Below are 23,880 nucleotides of genomic sequence, written 5' to 3' on the forward strand. Positions count from 1 at the left end.
TCAGAAATTTTAACTGTGCCTCATGATCTTTAAATGCCTCTCCACCAGCTGGTCTTCAAGGCTAAATGTTATATGGGAAATGTGAGGGATCACAGTGTACTCTGAGTGCTTGAAGAGGACAAAGTCTTCACAATCACCAGGGCCTGATCTGCAGGAGCCCAACCAGCAGTGTGGTTGGAAGGCAGTAGAAAACAGCTCTTCTCTTACTAGTGGCTGGCTGCAATAGGGTGTTTTGTGTGTCCTCACCTACTAGGTTTGAGGTCAGGATATGCTCAAAGACTCTCCCTCTGGCCAAGGTTATGGTGGCAGTAGTCATCTCAACCTCCTTAGAACCCCACTCTCATGGTCAATGGTTCTCCAGGATCTGATGGGCTTCCCCTCCTGAGCACTTGAACAATGACAGAGGATGCCTACCTGTCGAGGAGCTCCCAGTCCTCTCCTCCCCAGCGGTCCCGAAACTCTTTTGTGTTCATGCCTCCAATTTTGTCCAGGTCAGACTTGTATATGCCCAGGAGACCAAACCCATTCACCTCCCAGTAGCCTGAGAAGAGCACAAAAGAGGCACAGCTTTGTTGGGGTTTTGAACCACTGATGGCTCCAGCAGAGCTGCTGGAGTGAGACTCAAGCTACTTTTAGCACAATGTTGACACCAGGGAGTAAACTCAGCACCAAGGCAGAGCCAACCATGCCAACCAGCTTTGGGAATGAGAAAGGCTTGTGGATGGACAGCGTGGTCTGTCCTGTCAACTTGTTAGCAGAGCCTCTCACATCTCCTGTCTGGCAACACAATTCCTGGACTGTCCCAGCTTCCCAGGGTTGTCCCTGTGCCTAAACGGCTCAGGATGGCCACCTCTGTCTAAAGGAAATCCTATGATGTACTACTTTTGTCCCTCCAACTTGGCTTGGTTTCCTTCACTCCTGGTCTACCAGCTCTCCTCAGGACAGGCTGTGCCCCCTCAGAAAAGAGAGATATGGACAGACAGGAGCAAAGGATGGTTTTTCCAAGGTTCTTATATCCATAAAGAGCCCTAGGAGACAACCAGGAGAAACATCAGATCAAGGGCTCTGCTAGCTTTTTGATCTCAAATTCCAGGTACGTGATGCTTTTAAGCCCCATCCTATGTCTAACACACACTCACCCTGTGGACCTGGAAGTACCTCAAGCTCCAGACCCTGACAGTGCCAGAGGAACAAATGCAGAGGAGGCAGGCACTTCCTTCTTTCCCCATTTCCCAAAGTCTGAGCCCTCTTACCATCAGGCCACTGTGGGGACATCCCGCAGTGCAGCCTCATGACCATGGGTGCAAAGGCCATCTTGCCTTCCACGCAGTGCTTCCTGATGGAATCGATGACTCCAGCTGGGAAGTGGATGTGGAGGTCACACAGGAAGACAATGCTGTGTGGGTCCTGGAACCAATTGTACCGGTTGGGAAAAAAACATAGGTTGACTTTCAGTAAATATTTATTGAAGGGCAGGAAGACAGAAATATGGGAGTCAAAATCTCATTGCTGCATCAGAAACTGAGATCCCAAGGGCTGGCAAAATGCCCACTGGCTGATCAGTGATGAGTGTGAAATACCATGACTGTGACCTGGCAGAGCCAGCAGATGGACCAAGAATCAATCAGAGCACAGGCTCCTCAGAATAAAGAGACCCTTACTCTGGAAGGACAGGAAACACAACTACATTTGAACTGGTCTGCCAGGCTATTCCCTCCCCTAAAAACCAGGGTGTTCAGTACCAAAGGCAGTGGCAACAGCAGACACATACCACAAACTGCCCTGCCCACCCAAGGCCCCCAGACTCACCGTTATGAGGTCTATCCCCGCCTGCAGCCCAGCAGAACGCTCAAAATTCCCTGTCAGCTTCAGGTACCGATAGCTGGGGGTCAGAGGGGAAAGGGAATTTCAGTGGCACAGGAGGCACTGCAGGCAGCACCACACAGCACTGGGCCATGGAGCTGCCCTCACCCTGTGCATCCTCTGAAGCAGAGGAAACCTTTTGGGGGAGTGCACTGCTCCCTGTCCAGTCTGCCCAGAGAGTCTTGCCCCTGAATAGAGCCTACCAAAACTCTTCTCAGCTCTAGCCAAGCTCTGCCCTAGGACTAGACCTGGAAAACCCTGGCATGTAACAGAAATGACCAGCCAAAGCTGTTTCAGATTAGAGCAGGGTCATTCCAGCAAACAGAGGTCTCCACGCTCTGTCCCACTTCTCAGAGCTTTGTGATCTTTTCTGTCCTCTCCCTGCCCCACCACTGGGAGACTTGCTTTCTCTTCTCTCTTGCAATCTTGAAAAAAGAGACAAATTCAATAAATTTAGCTGGAAGACTATACCAGGTATTGCCTTACACTTTACTAACAGTGTTCCATGCATATATGTGTATGCACATCATAACAAAAACACATTCTTGTGTACGTGCAGGGTCTGGATGGATGGTGTCTGTGGTGTTCCAGCTGCAGCAGGCTGTGGCTGGTCAACACACAGAGACTGGCAAATGTGCTATTTGCAGGCTTATGTGTGTGAGTGGCTTTTTGTCACCAAGCAGTAGTCCCACCTGTGCAAGGTAGACCTTTTCAGAGCCTTCTCCACATCCATGTCATCGCTGCTGTAGTCGGTGATGATGACGCTGAAGTGGGGATCCTTGGTGACTCGGAACAGCTCTTCCATGTCAGAGATGAACTGCAGCACCCAGCGTGCCTGGTTCTTCACTGGTTGTATTGCAACAGGGAGAGAAACAAAGCAAACTAATTTAAATGGTGGTGTTTTTTCTCAACATGCAGGGCTTCTTGCCTTCTGTTAAACTTCAACAACCTTTCAGGGATGATGTAATAGGCCCAGGCTGAAAACCTGGACCACAGAGCCAAGGAATCAGTGTGGGTTCTTCCCCACCATGTGACAGAGGCTTTCTCTGAGCTTACAAGCCATGGCTGCTTGGGCCCTATCCTATTTTTAAGGATATTTAACTTGGAGAGAACAGAAATTGGAAGTGACCTATTGTATTTGTGGGGTGCCCTGTGGCAGGAAGGAATGATGAATCTGACTCCATGCTCTCAGAAGGCTAATTTATTATTTTATGATACTATATTATATTAAAGAATACTATACTATACTAAAGAATACAGGAAGGACACTTACACAATGCTAAAAAGATAATAATGGAAACTCGTGCCTCTTTCCAGAGTCCTGACACAGCTTGGCACTGATTGGCCAAAGAGCAAAATAATTCACACCAGAAACCAATGAAACAATCATTACCCGTGGATATATAAACAATCTCCAAACACATTCCACATGTGAGCACAACACAGGAGAAGCAAATGAGATAAAGGTTGCTTTCCTTTTTCTCTGAGGCTTCTCAGGAGAAAAAATCCTGGGTGAAGGGATTTTTCCAGAGAATGTGAATGTGACATCGACCCAAGTAAGATGGTTGAGACTGGCTCAGACCCACTGTCCATGACTTCCCTCATGAGAACTGGCCACTGTGCCACCCCTCAATGTCCTAGGAAGGAAGATCCCCTTACCTGGCACCACGAAGTGAACCACAGCCTGGTGGTTCCAGGAAAACCCCTGGGGCCAGCACAGCTCTGGCTCGTTCGCCGCGGCCATCAGGCGCCGCCGGCGGCCCCACACCAGGTTCCTCATCCTCCTCTCGTCCTCCTCGTGGCTGCTGCTGCCCTGCCAGCCCTGGGCAAAGACGTACTCGGAGAGGCGGACGCGGCGCCGGCCCTGCTCCAGCAGCTCCAGCTCCAGCAGGTAGCGGCTGCCGTGCATGCGGTCCTGCCGCTTCTCCACGTTCACGATGCGCTGCAGCTGGAAGCGCCTGCAGGAGACACAGCTGCCGTGGGCACATCCTGGCCCCGGCCCTCCCCCAGCCCTGCTGGGTTCCTTCCTTGGGGCCAGCACAAAGCTTTCTGTCCCCAGCTCCCCCCTGCTTTGCTGCACCGCTTCCAAAGTTCCATGGGAATGTTTAGCACCTGTTTCTCCTAAATCCACAAGCGTGTGGGATTAGACCTGGGATTCTGGCCAAGAGAAAAATATTTGGCAAGAGAAATGAAATAAAGGTGACACAGAAAATAACAAATGTGTCTGAATGATTGTGTAGGGCTGGTAATAGTGAGTGTATTCAACACCACCTACAATGATTTTGGCACAAGGAGCATGTTTGGGCTGCTGAAACTGGCTCATGACACCTTATCAAATAGGAATATGGAGTAGAACTGAGCAATCATACAATAAATACTGGCAGGAGCTGTAGATTCAGAATGGCCAAAACTGGATGAAATGCCAGGTCATGCCCTTTCAGATCATTACAAGAGTTTCTGCTATAAACCAGATGCTCGTGAGTTAAAAATCCTGAGAAAATCTTGTGTGTACTGGTCAGTTACACCTGGCTGTGCCTGGTGTGACCCTGAAAAAGCAAATGTGATCTTAATATGTAACATCAGGCCTACCTCCAGTAGGGATTAGAAGCTAATAACACCCATTCCATAAAACATCCAGGACATTGGTCACTTATGTATGGGAAGATTAACACCAACTGAAACCAGAAAAGACTGGTAAAAAAATTATAAAAATTAAGGCCAGCCAAACAGAAGGGTCAGGAGTTAGACTGTTTAGCTTATGGAGGCTAGAGGAAGTGTGTCTGTTTGCCAGAAGGGATGGTAAGTCTTGAGAAGAAAAAGAACCATGCCAAGACCATGTAACAAAAGAGTACCAGCTAAAGCTGGTACCATTTCTCAGGAAAAATAAGTGTGCCTAAAGTCCAGTGTTTTACACAGATTCCTCGCCTGAAATCTTATTTACCACATCTAGTTCATCCTCTGATTCTCACCAGTTACTCACATAACAGGTATTCCCCATGCAGCACAGTAAACCAGCTCTGGGACAGTGCCCCTTGTTTTTCTCACTGCACCTTACCCTTTACTCCTCTGGTTGAGCTTCCTCAGGAAGACACGTGTAACTTCCAGGGCCTCCCTTTCTCTTAGCAGCAAATTTCCTGAGGTGTTGCACTTCAGGTCAATCCAGTCCGTGCGCAGCATATGGAAGTCCAGGTTGTTCATGCTGAAGGTCTGCTCCCAGTTGACTGCCTGGTCAAACACTGGTACGTAATCAAAATCCTCCTCATCTTCCTCTGCTGGCTCCCCATCCACCTCTTCCTCCTCTGCTGCTCCTCCAGACCTGCCTTTCAAAGGAGATGCCACCTGTGCCTCTCCTTCACCCACATCCCCATCGCTGGCTGCCTTCTGCTCAGCAATGTAGGACTGCACCTGGCTCAGCCACTGTGGCAGCCCGGGCTGCTGGCTGGGGCTGGCAGCACTCACTGCCTGTCTCCCAGCTTTGCCAGACACTGGCATTCCTTTCCCAGCTGGCACGGTGCCTGCTGCCTGCAGCCTGTCCTTTGTGGTGCTGAGATCTCCTCGAGGTCCTACCCTGCTGGGAATTGTGACCCCTGAGTCCCTGGGGTCGCCAAGAGACTGCTGCCTTTGAGACACAGTCCTAGAAGGAGGGATTGTCCTTCTGACAGGCACTCTCCCCACTCTCCCCTGAATGGCCCTGGCATGTTGCGGAGGGCTCCTGGAGTTGTCTTTGACGCCAGCTTTCACACGGGGTCTCTTCGTTACTGGGTTTCCCTCTAGGCCAGTCAGGCTGAGGCTTTGGTTGGTAGAGGCCAGCATGGCTGATTTGATACCAGATCTTTTTGTCCTCCTCCTCCTCTGTATCTCCTCTCCTGCATGGTCCCCCGTGACTGAGAGGAGCCGGCGGCGCTCCCGGAGGGAATAGTCCTGGTGGATGTTGTCACTGCCCAGCATGCTGCTGGGGACCTTGCCCGCAGGCCCTGCCCTCCCTGTGCCAGCATGCTCAGGGGCACTGGTGCTCTCCACGTCCTGCTCCTCGTACTGCAGGTCATCCAGGTTCCCCTCCTGGGAGCCTGCAGGATGAATCAAAGTTACACCTCTGGCATCCTCCTGCTGCCTTCCCTGCCCTGCCCAGGCACCCACCAGGCAGGGGGGCAGCTCCTTCTTGGCTTCTCTCAGTGTTGTCTCTCCTGCTCAGAGGGACAGGGATGCTCTCCCACATTGGAGCCATGCTCAGCCTCTTCAGCACCCCTCACCCACCACTGCCAAAGGCTGTGGAGCTGTCTGGCTTTGCCCTCAGCTGTGGGTCTGACCATAGCTCTGCAGGGCAGGTGTGACCACAGGCTGCCACACTGCACACCTCTCCTGTGTTACTCCTGCCCATGGTTTTGCTAGAATTGCCCCTCAGCTAAGCTTTGGGTCTGAGAGTTGTCATGTTGTCTACATGCAGCCCCACTGTTTGGTGAGCTCCCAACCTGCCCTTATGGGAAGTAAAAGTGGCAGCAAAAGTCTCCTCCCAGACACAGCAATCTGGCAGGGAAAGGCTGAGACTTCCTTGGCATGGGAAGTCAACAGCTTCCTTCAGCTGGTGCTGCAAGACCACACACCAAAGTGACAGATAAAAGGATCCTCTGGGTTCTGACATTAGGGCCCATACCTGGCTGCTCTGTCTTTTCTCCAGAGTCCAGGCTCTTCTCTGGTCGATCCATTTTCATGTACTTGTAAAATCCAAATCTGCAGAGAGAAGAGCAAAACACAAATTTGATGAATGTTACTTTGCCCTTTCCTGGAAGAAGGCAGAAGATCCTGAGCACAGGGAGGCCATAATCAGCTATCTTACTGGGAGAGTAACCTTCTTTATCCTGCAAAAAAGTCTTCCTGAATGTCTTGGAGTCCTTGCACAAGGTGTCTGATTGTTGCAATAGGGAGCATGCAAGTAGCAGCTCCCTTGTGGGGCCACCACTGGGATCTGGGCACCAGTGAAGATGAGTGACATGCATTTTTTCCCCAGAAAGAGACCTGGTGGTGGCCACAGTTTGGCTTTCACAGTGACAGCTATCAGGAGGCTCCAGCCACTTGCAGGCCAAGCTTGCTGGGAATACGCTGCCTGATGTAAGAGAACAAACATGCTCTGACTCAGATATGGGTTAACAGTGTAAGAAAAGCACTGGTAGTTTCCCCTGGAGACCTAAACATATTTTCACTTAAGTTATCAAAAGAAACTATAAATGCTTTAATGTTTTGCAAGACTTAAGGGATCTTTAAGAACTAAGAAGCGAACATGAAATTCCACACCAATTCCACCCTTCAAACATCTCCCCACCCTGCTAGTAACCCCAAATTTACAGCATGCTACCTTTCCAAATAATAAGGGTTTTCCTGGTAGAAGCATTTGTTGTCTTTCTCCATGTGGCTCAGGCGGCTGTAATCATTTGGGTAAACAAAGGATAGATGAACCTGTGAAGAAGAGAGAAAGACAAAGTGAAACCCTCATAAATGCCAGACATCAGACGCAAGGTGACCCAGACATAGCTGCAGGATAACTAGCAGGAGTTGCTCACTCTTTCCCTTGTCCAGGAGCAGGCTGTGAGAATGGAAGACAGAAGGAAGCATGCTAGGATACATGTATGTATGCATGTGCCTTTTACCCTCTCCCTCAGCATCTGCCCACCTCTCTAACTGTGAGCTTAAGTCCTGCAACAGAGTGAGAACTAACTGGGAGAGAGGTGGCCAAGTCCTCCTGAAGAGATGCCCGTGGCTTTAGTAATCCACACACACTAGAGTCCCCCCCATGGAGAATGAAACCCTCTCAACCATTGTGACACTTCCTGCAAAGGCAGGGCGGCCTTTGGCTAACATGGGGCTTCAGGCCCCATGGCTAACAGGATTTCTTCTTCCTCCTTGTGTATCCCTGGGCAAGAATCAGGTTAAGAAACCCAACTTACAAACTGGAGCCCCTGGTAGCGCTGCAGAGGAAATCCATTCACCAGGTAGCTGGGCTTGTAGGGGCAGTCCGGCAGGGCCCGGTGCACGCGGGACTTGCTGAGCAGAGGCACTGCAGACAAGGAACACACAGGCAAGGGCTGCAGGAGGAGCCCTGCTGCAACCACACACCAGCTTAGCTACTTCTGTCCCTGGTTCTATTTGTCTGTGTGAAATATTAAGGAATAGATTAAACAAATCTTCTTGCACAGCTCAGCTCTTTACATTCCTTTAAGACGCTCACACAAAAATATGCTTGGGGATGTGGTTTGAGCTGGATACCAGGAAAGAGGAGCTGGCTTTAGTCTGTGCTTTGTCTCCTACACCGACTGATACTGTAGCTGCTCCTCTCTTTTACACCAGGAATAAAAAGGCATGGCCTGGATAACTGCAGTGCAGGAGGACAATCCTTCCCAGCTGTGCTCCTGCACGGGCTGCAGTTACTCCCTCAGCTGCTTTCCCAGTCTCACCTTCATAAAGAGTGTCCCGGGGGTCAGGCTTCAACATGTCAGCTGGGTGAACCCTGCTGCCAGCGCTGCCAGCAGCCCAGCTCCTGCCAGTGGCCAGCGTCTGCGGGATGTGCCCGACCTCATCCATCTTCAGAAGCGTCTCATCTGGAGACCAGAGAGAGAACACAAGGGGGAGACAGGGGCTAACTTGCTCCTTGTCCTAAAAAACACCTCTCTCCAGTGCCAGCCCTTCTTAAATGGCATTGCATCCCTGGCACTAATGCTGTTTCTGGCACAGGCAAAGGAAAGGCTCTGACCCAGAAATCTGCAGACAGAGAAGCTGTGGGGTGGGAACACAGCTTTCACTGAAAGCAAACACACACAGTGATGAGGAGTGGGCAAAAATGACCTCCTGCCTTGGATACACCATCACTGAACAAGCTCCATGCTGGCAGGAACTCTGTGTTATTAGTATTAAGCTTCTTTTCAAAGGAGATGAATAGAGATGAATGGGAGGAGAAACCTGAGGGGCAAAGGAAGGATCTTCAGTGGCTGAGGAGGATGTTACTCCAGAAAGGGAATGAAGTCCCACAGTAAACCAACAACAACAGGAAGCTCAAACTCAAGACTGGGTATTGGTTACATTTTTCCTTGAGTGCTGCTGTTACAGGACTTCATGTCTCCATGGATCTTACTCTAAAATGAGGGGAGTTGAATAAATATCCATGAAGGAAAAGCAATATCCTGCCAAGGGCACTGGTGTGCAATTTTGGGGTACTGAACTTCATGGGACCCCAGAAAGAATGGGATGTAATATAGCCACAGCCACATAATATGAACAAGGGAAAAAACTATGGGCAGAAGGCAACAGATAAAAATGAGACTGCAGCACTGCACCTAAAAGTGAAGGGATCTTCTGAAATGTCAGTCTTCTATTCTACAGGTAGTTAGTAAGAAGAAAAGAGCAGAAGGAAAAAGGATGAAAATGGAAGACCAAATGGAAAGCCTAGTCCTAGCCACATGGGAGGTTTCAGAAAATACAGCAGCAGGTTGTGATCCACAGCAAACAGATGCCTTGATTACATCAGGGAGTCTTCCATGCACAAAAGGGCTAGTATGAAAAAAAGCCCAGAAATGTTGGAAGGCAACAGCAGTACATATGGAAAGGGGGAATGCTGGCAGAGGAAAGTGATGATGATAAAGCTGGGTAAGGGTAAACAGGACTAAGGAGCTTCTTAACTGATAACACCATCACTTGATGTGCTAAGAAGGGTTTACAAAACAGGAGGGACTGGACTGATGTGTTTGTAGCAATCCAGCACCAACTGAAAGACACTTGAGGCTGGGACAGAAGAAAGAACCATCCCCCATCACTGCCAGAGTATCCTGTTGTGTTCAGGACCCAGAGTGAAATCTCCTGAAGTGCTAGAGCAGCCCCTTCTCCCTGCTTGTGTTCAGCTGGCAGCACACCCCCACAGCTCCCATGTTTTGGGACTCATGTTCCCCCTGGCTCTGAGCAAGCAATCTCCATCCTGTGTTACTCTCCATCTACTACACTTCTCACCTTTGCAGACTCTCCTCTCTGCCCTTCCTCACTAGCTCTAGACTTCCCTAGAAGTAAGATTGGAAATAATGTTCCAATCTTACTTCTGATTCTCCTATGGTTTAATAATGAATCACACTCTTGTCCAGAAGGCTTTCTCCTGAAGTGTCTCCACCTTTTTCTCCCAATGATGTGTATGCCTGGTATTTTCCTGGCTAGACAATGATTCATGGTGAAACACTGGATGCTGATACATTTAGGAAGAATGGGGAGGTGCTTGGGAAAACTTGTGATGAAGATACTTACTAGCAAAAAGGGAGAGATACTGGGAGTCAATGACTTTGAACTTTGCTTCTGGATCATTCAGTCTCCACTGGAACAGAGAAACACATTAAAATGAAGTACCTATGGAGTTAACCAAGCCTGAACAAAAGGAACACGCTACCCCTACTAGGACTGAATTTACCCAGCAGCAAAAGACTGGCAATGAGCAGAGATCCCTCAGGACACATTCAAGCCAGGAAAGGCCAAAAAGCTGCAACAGACCCCAGAGAAGGCAGATTTATCCCAAATAAGCAGAGGAAGGGGTCCTGACACATGGCCAGGACTATCTCACACAGAAGTAGGTAAGGGCTCTGCAAGGGATGAGCTACCTCTCGTGCAATGAGGAGCTGAGGCCAGGGAAAGGAGGGAAATGGTTACAAACGTCATTCCTGAGCTCTGTGGGGACACATATACGGGACCACCACTTCCACAGACTCACTGCTACTTCCACGTGGTCTGTTCCTCTGTCATCCTGCTTGTGCAGCACCTCAAAGTAGTACCTGCCCTCTGCTGACAACCTGCCAAGAACAAGGTGTCTGTCACCAGGAGCATTAAGGAACATTTCTTAGCTTGTCAGCAGACAATGAGTGCAGAGCAACCACACCCCTGAAACAACCTAATTCTCAGGGTAGGCGGGGTTAGTGCTGCCAAGAAAATTTAGATCCTCCCAGTGAGATAGGCAGCTTTACTTATGCACCTGGAGCACTCCAGATCCTTCTCAGTTAATTCTGAATAACTCCCTCTCAGTGTGGCCTGCTAGGAAACCTGGCCAGTTCCAAGGCAGGAGGCTTGGGATACAGTTCATATAGGGGAGCCTGGATGTGCTGGTGGTTGATTGCTGCAGGGAAGAAAAACCCAGTGTTGCATTCCTGCAGTAAATCAGCAAGGCTTTGGCAATACCCCAGAGTAATCCCTTTCTCTGTATTGCGAAACTCCTCAGGGCAAGCCTGAGTGCTTTTCCCTTATCCTTGTGATTTCCTGGTCATGTGCAGAGCTGGCTGGGACTGAGGGACTTCGCTCACTCACCTCACCAGGTTTGACTTCTGGCTGTGAAATTTCCCAAACTCTCCTGGTGCAGTCCACTCCTTCCCCGTCTGTGAAGAGACAGAAGATGGCTCTAGTTAAGATGAGTTTCTTCCCTTGTTACTGCACTGACAATGAAAAAAAAGGAAAATTTAACTCCCTCTTCCCTCCAATTCCTCCTGGTAAGTCATCTGTGAAATCCATCACCTGTGGACAGATTTTAAGTCCCCTAATTGTGAACAAGGGACTCCCAATAGCACTACCAAGAGGTAAGTGGCTTAAGATATCACGTCATACCCCATCTGGCATCAGTGCTGATGCTGTATGTGGTTGGGCAGGGAAAGAAACCTGGGTAGTCCAAGGAAGCAGTGTCCTGGGTAGTCCAAGGAAGTCAGGAAGGTGTCTGTTCCCACAGGAACATTAAAGCCTGGATGGGAGAAGCCATGCAGCATGTACTGTACCTTGCCTACACTGGCCAGCAGCTGGAGACCAGAGGGCTTTTCATCTGGACTCAGCCAGAACTCAGCATTGTCATCTGCAGCAATGGCAAACTGAAACTCCCCTGTCGAGAGATGGAGGGAGTAAGTAGGGCTTTGGGGTAAGGGCTTGTGCACAGAACGGATCCTGCTCCTCTAAAATGCTGTCTTTACCCTTTTTCCTGGTGAGACCATCATCCCTTTCCCTTTTGATATTATCACCTTCCTGCCTTTGAACCTCTCTGCTAACTCTGCTGTGACTGAAAACAAACTTTACAGATGTCACTGGTTCAGTGTCCCTCCTGCACTGGCTTCACCTGACATCTAACCTGGAAAGCTAAGAAGTCTATGCAAAGCCTCCCCTGACATCCCTTTTGCTTCCAGAGCAAAACTGTGTGTGAGCTGCAGTGTTTGGTTGGAGGAATGAGCCACAGAGGGAGACAGAAGTGCCTGAGGTTCACCCTTTGTCCAGGGTCACGGGGATGGCAGCTGCAGGCCAGTGACAGAGGCTGAGTGCCAGCAGGCTGCTCGGGGCAGAGGCATGCAGCTGGGGGACACAGATGTCACTGCTGTCAGATGGCATTCATGGCAAGCAGAAGGGACATCACTGATGTCATGGACAGTCCTGGCCATGCCAGGGAGGGAGGCAAAGCCCAGGGATTGTTTGTGGCCACATACACACCATGGACTGTGAATTTACAACAGCATTGTTATTTATCAACACTTCCCATCTGCTTTCTCCTGTGCTTCTCCTCACCAGGGAGAGGCAGACGTGCCTCCAGCCACGCCAAGGCTGTGGCCAGTCACACACACCACCCACACAAGAGACCTGGTATTGGAATTGCCAGGGTGAGGGCACCAGTGGTGCAGCACCAGGAGGGGAGGGAGGGGAAGGTGACAAGAGACACGAGTGAAGGCACTCAGAGCCCTCACCATCGGTGAAAGGATGCAGGTAACCAAATATCCGGAGACCATAGTTGGTCCATTTTGGGGATACGGCCAACTTCTTCAGCATAGTTCTTGTCTGGAATGGAAGAAGAAAAAATTCATAACAATAATTTTAGATGTGACAGGAAGAAGGGAAGAATCAAAAACCCTGGGACAGGTAGGCAGAGGGTTTTCTCTGAGAGGAGGATGGAGGCAAAGTGAAAGAGCCAACCAAGTAAGAAATGAGATGGAGCAGGTGCTGCTGAGAAGGGGGTGCACTGAGATGGTGGGGACAGGGCATGGCATGGAAGCCACTAAGAAGGAAAGCACCAAATACAGGGCTCCTTCACCCTATGTCTGAGCCCTGGCAGGCCAGCAGGTGTGAAATGACCCTCCCCTGTGCAGCAGAAGAGCCCTTCTGAAAGCTTCCTGATCCCTCAGCAGGAGGACAGAGGAGGTGGTTGAGAGGGAGGTGGTGGATTTTAACAAAAAGCAGGACAGAGGCAGGATGTGAAGGGAACAAGGGTGATCCACCTGGAAGCTGAGCTGGGAAGTGCAGGACAGTGGATGCCATGGTCTTACTCACGTGAGGGAAGAGAGGGAAGTGGAGGTTTCTCCTGAGCTGCTCAATGGAGCTGCCACACCAGTCCTCAAACACATGCAGGTTGGCCTGGCCCTGGAACTAGAAGGCAGAAGTGGGGCACCATGAACTGCTGCATCCAACCCCTGTGTCCCTGCTCTGCTCTGACAGCCTTGGCCGCGCAGGGAGAGTGAAGGAGCGCTTGGGAGAGTGAAGGAAGATTCCTTTGCTATCATGGACTGGTCTGCAGGGTCCAGAGCACTGCTGCTCATCTGCTGAAGGTGTGGGGCTGGTACACACCCACCTGAATGGCACCAGGGAACTGTGCTAATGCTTGGGACACCTCAGTTCCATGGCTGGGCTCTGCTCCATCAAGGAGGTGTTTCACCAGAGGGCTGTGCTCTGAGGCCATGGTGTGGAACACACAGCAGCTCCCCATGATCTAACACCTTACGTTCTGCAAGAAGGTGTTTTGGACTCCCTCACCATCTCAGGGCTATTTTCCTGACCTGAGGAAGAGGGAACACCCTAGGGAGGGGAGATGCTTCTCAAAGCACATCCTAGCAGTAAAGCTGATGGAAGATGGGGGGCACAGGGAGATGGAGGCCCAGCAGAGCAGGGAGCAGCAGCACAGCCTCTGTGTGCCTGCAGAGGCACAGAAACACTGAGGGAAGTGGGGGTTCCAGCCTGGAGAGCACAGAAGGGTGTGCAGTGTGAGTACAGCTCCCTGCCAGGCAGCCAGCCCCATCGGGAGAGGCTGCCACTGTCCAGCTGAGACCTGGAGCACAGCTGGGCTGGGAAAAGCTTGCTGGCCACTGTGGGACTTCAGCAAAACACTCCTCAAAACACAGACTTTATTTCTGTCAGAGCCATTCAGAAGGGAATCACTGTCTGCTCCCCAGCAAAGTCCAAGCTTTCTGCCTGCAACCAGTGGAGCTGGATACTGAAATCCTCCTTGCAGCACTGGCATCCAACAGTGAAGAATAAATAAGCTGGAGACGGTACAAGCTACCTTAGATGGCAAAAGGCTGAAGAAAGAATAGGTTGCCTTGGGACCGGGGAGGTTTTGCTGTGGCTGTCTTGCCTATATAAGGGCTGTAGGAGCAAGGCTGGGGAAACAGCCTGAACAGCACCCAAATGACTACAGATGGCAGCAAATTCTTAGTTTTTGCTGGGGAGGCTCTAGCAGGCCTGAAGCAGCACAGTGGAGGAGGGTCCAGCCTCTCAGTGCACTTCTGCCAGAGAAACTTCTTCACTGAGTTATTTTTCCCAGGATGGTGGGTTGGGGGTGTGTTTTGAAATAAACTGTGGCTTGAAGCAAGGCTATGAAGCAGATTTAGCTCCACAGCAGCAATGCTCCTTGAGAGCTGTGGATTTTTAGTCGTGCATGTGAAAACCATTTCTGTGTGCCAGGCAAAGCACATTCACAACAACTGCTGCTCTGGAGAGGTCTCATCAGCCCCTTCTCACTGGTGTCCCCATTGCCAAGGCTTGATGGATGTCTGCAAGCCCATGATGCCCCCCACTAGCATCTCCTCCCCTTCACTCCTCTGCTGACATCCATCAGCCTGGATTCTGCCCACCAGGCAAGAGGAAAAGCAGTGAGACAAAGTGGATGGAATTCCTCAGAGCAATGCACAGAATCAGAGTGGAGACAGGCAGAGGGTTCAGGGTGATGGAGGCAGCCAAAAGAAACCTGGGACTCTGCAGGAACTTGTGATACAAATAAATCACTGCAAGCGTGACAAACACCGAATTGGAATTTAATTTAATTGCTGTGCAGTCCCGTGCCCCTTGGCCAAATCCAGGTTCACACCCAAGGGTCTTACACTGCTTTTCTCAGCCAAATCAAATAATGACAACTGCTGCTTCTCGTGGAACATGAAGGGAGAGGAACAAGCTGGGCTCCCACAGAGAATCACTGCCAGAAGCTGAGTCCTGTGGAAGTCTGCTGGTACCCACAAATGATTCTGGTTTTTTTAGTTTTTTTTTTTTTTGAGAATTGCTTGCACAGGGCAGGCAGCAGGCTCAGAGCTCTATGAAATGTAGCACAACACTCCCACACCGTGGACAGGCTGGTACTGCAGCTCACTCCTGCCAAAGACAGACCGTGGGGATGATCTCAAAGCTCAGGACTGCAACGAAGCTGGGCTGGCTTTGACATGGGGCAGCCCAAATGCAAAACCAGATATTTATAAAGGCATATCCCAAAAGACTGGCTATACTTGCTCAAGTGTTTGCAGAGTAAAACTTGGACTAGTCCCATTGCAACACAAAACTTCACTGCAGTTTGGCATTATTAGGGAGAGGGCAGCCTAATAAAAAATAAGGCAGACAGAACTGTACTAGGTACACCATCAATACTTATAGAGATAATTCCTGAGATTTCTAGCCCAACACTCCTACCTCCAAAGTCTTTACAAAGCCTCCAGAGAGGAGATTCTGGCAGGAGTTAAAGAGATCACCTTGCTTTCCTGCATTCACAGCTACTAGAAATAATTAACTGGTAAATAATATTTCTTGCATGCGATTTTAAAATATTTTCTAAATCAACAAATTTTCTCCTGAGTGAAGGCAGCTTAGCTTAGTTTCTGTTTCCTCTTAAAGGGAAAAAAAGAACACTATTGACAGATAAGTGCTGGCTGCCCAAAGTGCTGCTTTGGGACTGAAAACTGAGCTAGGCTTTAATTTTAGGCACCCACGAGTCATCAGCATAGCAGCTGTTTTGAAACTCTATCACCTCTGTCCCTCCAACTCAATTCACAGCTGCCCCTTACAGGCAGCTGAGAAATTCTTCTGTTTGCTATATGACTATCCTCTCATACAACATACTGTAAAAATCTCCTGCTTGGGGCTTTTGCAGATTGCAGTTACAGAGCAACATCACCACCATTCCCAATTCATGTGCACAGAAATGTCAATGGATTTTCTAAAATATGATTTTTAGAACATGATTGTAAAACATGGTTACTGTATTTGACTTCCCAGCTTGGCCTATGTTTGAATTCCTACCTGGCTCTGTTTTGCAAAGGGCTGGAAATTTAGGAACTGGCAAGCAACAAGTTTACTTTCTCCCCCTAAAAACATCAGCTTTGAAAATTCTGTATAGACTGATTTGGCAAGAACCAGGAACAGAAACCATGAGTCTGAGTATTCAAAGGAGCTGATTTTATGTGACCTTCCCATTTAGAGGGTTTCTACTGCCCTTGAGGCTTCTCCAACACCTTTCCCCTGTTGCTTATCTCCCTGCTGAAATAGCAGCAGTGCATGATCCCAGCTCAGGCCCAGAACAGGCACAGGTCACACACCAAGGGCAACAGAACAGGCACAGTGAGTGTGCCCTGGAGCACAGAGCACAGTGTGAGTGTGCCCTGGAGCACACAGAGCACAGTGTGAGTGTGCCCTGGAGCACACAGAGCACAGTGTGAGCGTGCCCTGGAGCACACAGAGCACAGTGTGAGCGTGCCCTGGAGCACACACAGCACAGCGTGAGTGTGCCCAGGAGCACACACAGCACAGTGTGAGTGTGCCCTGGAGCACAGAGCACAGTGTGAGTGTGCCCTGGAGCACACAGCACAGTGTGAGTGTGCCCTGGAGCACACAGCACAGTGTGAGTGTGCCCTGGAGCACACAGAGCACAGTGTGAGCGTGCCCTGGAGCACACAGAGCACAGTGTGAGCGTGCCCTGGAGCACACAGAGCACAGCGTGAGTGTGCCCAGGAGCACACACAGCACAGTGTGAGTGTGCCCTGGAGCACAGAGCACAGTGTGAGTGTGCCCTGGAGCACACAGAGCACAGCGTGAGTGTGCCCTGGAGCACACAGAGCACAGTGTGAGTGTGCCCTGGAGCACACAGAGCACAGTGTGAGTGTGCCCTGGAGCACACAGAGCACAGTGTGAGTGTGCCCTGGAGCACACAGAGCAGTGTGAGTGTGCCCTGGCGCACACAGAGCACAGTGTGAGTGTGCCCTGGAGCACACAGAGCACAGTGTGAGTGTGCCCAGGAGCACACAGCACCTGAGTCTCCTCCCCAGGGAGGCTGGGCAGGCTGGCACCCTTTGAGCACAGTGCCCCAGGCACTGTGACAGTGCTGTCCCAGCAAGGGAGAGCTGAACCCTTACAAGGGCAGGGAGGGGACAGCTGGGCTGGGCCTTTGCTTGGCACTGATGCAGCTGTGCCCCTCCAGGGCTGTGGGATTGTGGCTGGCCTGAGCTCCAGCCCAACCCTCCCCACTGAGCACACTGGAAAAATGTCTGTCTGCAGCCCTAGCATTGCAGTAAAAGATTTTGGTATTTCTGCTTCCTTCTAGTGAGAAATGTTAAGAGTATCAGCCCCTGCTACAAGAACTGAGCATAGAGGAGGATCAGGGACATAGACAACCCAGACCCCTTGCTAGCCCAAACCCTATCATGTCCAAACTATCTGGGGGTGGCACCACACAGCCAGGGGCTCCTGCTGAGCAAAGAGCCCAGGGAAGAAAGAGCCAGGCAAGCAGCAAAGCTGAGAGAACTGCAGCAGCAGAGACATGACCTCCTGGCCTGTAACTGGAGCAGGATGGAGAGGAGAAGCTTTCCTAATTTAATCCTGGGCAGCTTTGGCATCACAGAGACAAATCAGCTGCATAGCTGCATGCAGCCCAGGGAATGATAAACAGGGCACAGAGAGGGCCTGAGCCACAGAAGAAAGGCGACATTGTGCTGCCAACTAGAAACTCCTGAGTTTGTAAGACTCTTCTGTCTCCTCAGAGTGGCTGGGGCCCCTCCTCCTGCCTGGCCCAGCTCCCCTGGCTGGGTGACACTGAGCAGGCAGCAGCTGGGCTTGGCAGCACGCTCTGCTGTGCTGGGCACTTGTGGGAATCCATCAAGACAAGTTAGCAGGATAGCCCCTGTCTGGATGGGCACGGGTAGACAAGGAAGGGACATCAGCAGAGACAGAGTGAGCAGCAATAGCTTTGTCTTTCAGTCCTCTCAGGAAAGGATGTTGATGTCCTCTGGGGCAGGTTTGGTAGCAGGACAACACTCGAGCACAATCCTTTGGTTTTGTGCAGCACCTGTGCAACTGTACAAGTGCTGCCTGCAAGGGGCTGTGCTCCTGAACATCCCTCACACCTCCTGCAGAGAGAAGGCTGTGCAGACATGAAGGAGGAAAGGACATTTTAAATGCACCCCTGCACTGCCCAGACCTTTCTCCTCTCAGAGCTGAGCAGATGCTTTTGCAGAGGTAAATGAGAACAGCCTGGCTAACCTTTCAGTCATTTTCTGAAAGCCCTGCCCACACCTACAGCAGTGTCAGATGGTGACACTCATACCCCACAGCACAGGTCTGCCCTGACGATAGCCAGGCACGTTTCTGAATTAATGAAACAAAACACCCCACACCTCTCCAGCCTGAGCAGGCAGTGTGTGATGCTGGGAGCTGGAAGACTTTGCTCTGGGTGCCTGGAAGTGACAGTAAGGATAACAACCATCATGTGCACAGGCACCTTGAGGAACCAGGAGCAAGGGTGAACCCTCCTTTCCCCCAGGTGCCAGAGCAAAATTTCAATTTGGGATTTCCAACGAGCACACTTTCCTACCACATTATCCAAGGCTGAAGACTTAAGCTGCCTATCTCATATCCTGAAACTGAGAGAGGAAAACTGAAACCTGTCCTTTTTTGGCAATGCTAGCTGCCAGCTCACTCTGCAACCCTGTTAATTATTTATGTTTTTCAGGAATATGTCTCTCTATTAACACAAAGCCCAGCTCCCTGAGCTGTGTGAGGCAACCTGGTGTCCCTCGCCCCAGGAATCAGGCTGCAATTAAGTTATTAGAGATGCTGTGGGTAGGGCACAATGGGATTACAGACCCAGGGTAATTAATTTGGGCAGAGCCACAGAAAAACTTAATCCCCAGGCTGGGAGAAATTTCAGTTGGTGGTTGGGAGGACAGCAAGCAGCTCTGTACAGAGCTGTGTTCACAGATCCCTCTCCAGCTCCTGCAGCTGGGACTGGGGAACCACTGGCCTCTGTTTGCAGTCAGGGGGACTCTGCTGACCCCCTGGGCACACACAGTGCCACAGCCAAAGAGAAAAGTGTCCAGGCCACAGAGTGCACCTCTAACCTGGCAAAGGCTCACTGCACACCACAGCTGGCCACTCTCCAGATTCACTGCTTTGGAAATCTCTAGGGAGGGGATCAGAGACACAGAGCAAAGCCTTGGGGAAGCTGGGAGATGCCACACAGAGCCTGTATTGCCCAGTGCCATGGGAGAAGGGAGCAGCAAACGCTCAGTGTCATCCCTGGACACAGCAGCAGCCCTGTCCCTGACATCCTGCTGGCTCTTAGCCAGCAGCTGCTGATCTGGGAGGCAGCTCTGCCTGCAAGGCCCTGCAGCTGGAGAAGACCCCAGGCTCCAGCTGGGACCAGCACTCCAGAGCCCATGCTCTGACACAGTTCTGGTTCTGGGCACTGGAAGGTGGCTGATGCTGCCTGCTGCCAGGAAAGCCAAGGCTGCAGGGACCTGAACTGCTCCTTGCTGTTCAGGATAGGACCTGAAGGACCTGAACTGCTCCTTGCTGTGGCTGGATGGATACACTCTCCCTCCATTACCAGTGAGATGTGGAGATCTGAGTGCAGGGCCAGCAGCCTGCTCCCTCCCCTGGAGACTCACAGAGGCTCCTTAATTTGTGCAGGTCTCTAATCACCTTGAGGAATTTAGTGAGCTGGCTCCATTAACTAAATGCCCCCTGGCTGGTGTCCCTCTCATTAGAAGCAGGCTGCATTGCTCCCTTATCTGAAGAGGAATGATGAGATAAGGGAACAGGGGAGGAAAGAATAATTGAGGCATGAAGGAAACAAAGGGAGTGTTTACCCCAGCCTGCAAGGGTCACCAGAGAGGGTCTCTGTTCATGGAAGTGCCACTGAAGTGGAGAAATCTCCACCTATGACACACAGGATGGCAAAAGCCAGAGCAAGAGCAGTGGGACTCTTCTGTGTGCCACAGTCATGTATTTGCTCATTGAATGATTGGCCCTACACACCCCAGCCCTGAATAAACTTCACTTTTCAGGGAGGTAAAGGGCTGCCTGGAATTGCAGGTGGGTGCTTGGAGCCTTGAGGAGTTGTGGAGACACCAAATTACCTGGAATCTGGACACTCCAGTCTTTCCAGATGATTACTCAGGTGTGTAAGTGTCATTAAGCTGGGAGTGGACTTCTAGTAAAGTGAATTAATTTCCAGCCATACCTTTCCATGCCTTTCATTTTTGCTGTTCAGGTCTCTAGCCATAACCCCCCTCACCCAAAATGATGGAGAAAGGCACCCACCTCTGGCATCCATGGGACAGGGCTGCCAACAGCTGCGAAATTTGATTTATTCCTCCCACCTATTTGCAGCTCTTGGACCTGAAATACAAGCAGAGAAAAGTCAAAATAACCTGAAAAATGGCATGGCACTGACAAGTACAAGGTGGTTCTACACAAGCTCTACAAGAGGGCTCAAACCTCATCACAAGAACATATGAGAAAATAAAACAAGTTTTCAAGCTCCCTTTCCAAAGGACAAGCCCCATATGATGGATGTAACAGGGTGAAAATGCTCCCTGGTTTTTTTTTTTTTGACAGCACATTTACATGGTGAGCTGCTGAGGAAAAAGAACACCAGTATTTTATAACTGCTTGCTAGAGTTAACTTTAGTACAGAGTTAAAACTTAGGTCATTCTCTGGGGTTTTTTCCCCCCATCTATGTTTCAAAAATGTTCAAGCAGTAGCTCTTCCAGCACTGCCTTCACTCAACAGTACTGAGATGTGCTTCACTGGAGAGCAATGAACTCTCTGCAGACCTTTCACTTCTGCTTCTATCTTGCCTTCCTGTGCCACAAGCCCAGCCAGCTTCATCCCACTGCCGTGGCTTGGTACATCTAAAATACCTTAATTGACTACAGTGGGGCCATTGTAGGTTCACATTGCTGTGAGTCAGCTCAGATTTTGCCTGTGGCAAGCTCTCCTTCCTGTGTGAAGAGAGAGCTGTCTCTTGGGGCCAGCATCAGAAAGGAAGGGCTGCCCTTCTGCATGTTCAGAAGGCAGCCCAAGCACCCTCACCTGGTGTCCCAGCTTCTGTGGATAGTCCAGCTGAAGGCTTGTGTCCCCTCCTGGGGCACTGGGGTCTGACAGAACCTTAGCGAGCTCCCTCCAGCTTTCATATCCTGTACAGAGGAAACAGAAAGGTGTCAGGGAACAAAAAAGTGTCAGGGAACTTTTTTTTTTTCTTAAAAAAGGAAAGTGACCAGTCACCAGTATGAACTGGTCTTGCAGGGCTGAGAGACCTCTAACAGTCTGGAATGGTCCAGCAGAGACACAGGAGTTGTTTTATGTTGCTCAGAGTTGGCAAACTGGCACAGAGAGAAAAACTGCCTGTATCTTCCTTAAAAGCTCTTCCCTCTTTCTTATTCATTTAATACTTAAATAAAGATTCATAGTTCTAAGATAGATATCAGAGATTTCATTAATCACCACACAACTAGGAATATTTTTTAGATTACTCAGATAATCCCAGTAGTCAAACAAAAGAATATCATTTTTTTTCAATTAGCACTGCCAAAGAAAAATAAGACAATAACTAGATTACTAATTAACTTAACCATCAAAAGAATATTATTCTTATATGCACCTATTTTCACAATAAAAGCTTCAATTTTCTTTTCTTGAAGGAAATTATGGATACTCATCTGCCATGCCTAAAATATTGGCAGAGATGCGGTCAAGGACACTGCTATTCAAGTGAAGTCACCTTCCAGGTTCAAAGCAACTTCATTTGAAACTCCCTTCCCCTCTGATTCTGCTCAATCCAGAAGTCAGGGTCAATTGTGATTTCCTTCCAAAGCTTCAGTGACCTCCTGGGTTCAGGAGGAGCAAAGACAAGCAGATGCACCTCGTAGCTCTCCCTGTGCCTGCTGCCCCTATCACTAACAGGCTGGCTGAATCAAATTATCAGTGCTGGTGAGCAGAGCTCAGACCTCCCAGCAGTGCTACAGTGCCTCACACTATGTGGTTTTCAGCTCTGAACAAACATTTTGGAGTGGAGTTCCAAAAGCTCCATCAGCCCTGGCTTCTCCCAGGCTGGTGGCAAACCAGTTCAATACCCACACACCAGGGAGAGCAGCCAGGCTCTCTCCCCATTTTCCTTACAACAGGAAATCATCGCCAAAGCTCTAGGAAGCCCAAAGAAGTTGGCTGCCTTGGTAGATACAGGGAACCATCCCAACAGCTTCAAGTCTGAGTGTTTAGATGAATGGTCTGAGCCTTTCTACATTATTCCTACAGCCAGGAGTGGCAGGAACAGGTCCTGAGGGGGAAGAACTGCTGGGGAAACACCTGCTGTTCCATAGGCAGCACACCCAATTCACCCACCTACACCCTGCCCACCCAATCTGCAGCATGGGAGACTCACTGTGCCTCAGGCAGGAGCATGCTCCATCTGCTCGCTTTGGAGGGGGCTTGCACAAGCCACATGGCTTAGATGATCCCCCAAACACCTCTGGGCTACACAGAGGCCAAGGCAGACCCCAACCCACCCCAGGAACCACCCCAGAATTCACGAACAGCCCTTTGCCAGATCCCTCTCCCTGGCTGTGCTAAGCTCTTGGCCTGTTATTGTAAGTACAAATAGGTTTGCAGAACTCTGTCTCTGCTTGCTCCTGAATTCCACAGGGTCTGGCAGAGGTGAGCAGAAAGCTGCCTCCTACGGTGTGCTGATCAAAGGGGGGCAATTAATAAACAGAAAGTGCAAAAAATGTGAACAACGTGAAAATAGGCAGAGATTCAAGTGAGAGACAAGGCTCAGAGCCAACTAAGGTGTCCTGCTTTCCTGATGGGGTTGTTGGCTTGGATGTGTGGGTTTCATTCAGGCCTGTTAGATGCTGAACAGTCACAATTTCTGATCAAGATCTTCTCACCCCCCAGATTCTGATTTGAAGCCCTTTAAATTTATGACTAAAAATAGCAAGGTCAGTATTTATCTTCTGCAGAAGATTTTTCAGCTACTGGGCGAGTAACCTACTGATTAATGCAGCTAACCACAACTTGTACTTCATGGACTGTCATGGGAAAAAAGGAGGAAATCCTTTGTCTTTATATAATTTTATGTGCAACTGGTGAGTTTCCCCCTTGCTCAGAGCAATGAGGCAGAAACTACTGTTTTTGAGAGTGCTGCAACTGGACATACTAGGAATGGGGCTGAAACACATTTTAGTTCATGTGAAATTCAGCACTTGCTAATTGAGGGCTCCTTATAATAGTAGGAGAGAACAGCAGGCTTTTTTTTCAGAGAATAGACCCATAGAACTATAGAATATCCTGAGTTGCAAGGGAGCCACAAGGATCACTGAAGCCCAGTGAGGAGAGGAAACAAGTAAATCAGGAAAAAAAAAAACAGGCAACAGAAATCAGTTCACCCCTGGAGATTCACGGAGGGAAGACACCAAGAGCAGCAGGATTTTTTTCTCTTGTGCAGAGGAGAGAGGTTATTTGGTTCCATTGTTCCACTCAGCACTTCACTGCCCTGTGGAATAAGCTCAGGACAAAGCATCAGTAAGCTGCTTCTCCTGGGCAGGGCTGCTGGCCACCACAGCCAGCCACCCTGGCTGCTCCATCCTGGCATGGAGCCTGCCTCCAGGCAAACACAGAAGCCTGGCTGCACACAAGTGCCAATGGCTGACATTTCTTTGACCCTTGGAAAAGAG

General features: G+C 50.0%; 1 protein-coding gene across 1 annotated transcript in view; it reads right to left on the bottom strand.

The window, feature by feature from the left end:
* Positions 1–23,880, bottom strand: part of B4GALNT3 (beta-1,4-N-acetyl-galactosaminyltransferase 3) — a 64,924-nt gene that overhangs the window by 4,213 nt on the left and 36,831 nt on the right. Inside the window, exons 2-19 of the mRNA XM_071422244.1 lie at positions 21,242–21,345; positions 20,467–20,544; positions 13,168–13,263; positions 12,588–12,678; positions 11,640–11,740; positions 11,182–11,249; positions 10,595–10,673; positions 10,138–10,204; positions 8,310–8,453; positions 7,803–7,912; positions 7,214–7,314; positions 6,515–6,591; positions 4,919–5,930; positions 3,523–3,821; positions 2,556–2,709; positions 1,810–1,882; positions 1,254–1,407; positions 415–541 (exon numbers count right to left, since the gene is read on the bottom strand). Of these exons, the coding sequence (XP_071278345.1) occupies positions 415–541; positions 1,254–1,407; positions 1,810–1,882; positions 2,556–2,709; positions 3,523–3,821; positions 4,919–5,930; positions 6,515–6,591; positions 7,214–7,314; positions 7,803–7,912; positions 8,310–8,453; positions 10,138–10,204; positions 10,595–10,673; positions 11,182–11,249; positions 11,640–11,740; positions 12,588–12,678; positions 13,168–13,263; positions 20,467–20,544; positions 21,242–21,345 (2,935 nt within the window). The remainder of the gene's footprint in view (positions 1–414; positions 542–1,253; positions 1,408–1,809; positions 1,883–2,555; positions 2,710–3,522; positions 3,822–4,918; positions 5,931–6,514; positions 6,592–7,213; positions 7,315–7,802; positions 7,913–8,309; positions 8,454–10,137; positions 10,205–10,594; positions 10,674–11,181; positions 11,250–11,639; positions 11,741–12,587; positions 12,679–13,167; positions 13,264–20,466; positions 20,545–21,241; positions 21,346–23,880) is intronic.

Source organism: Agelaius tricolor, unplaced genomic scaffold, assembly GCF_023055355.1.
Source record: "Agelaius tricolor isolate 1412-34295 unplaced genomic scaffold, bAgeTri1.0.p SCAF_3, whole genome shotgun sequence".
Taxonomy (NCBI): Eukaryota; Metazoa; Chordata; class Aves; order Passeriformes; family Icteridae; genus Agelaius; species Agelaius tricolor.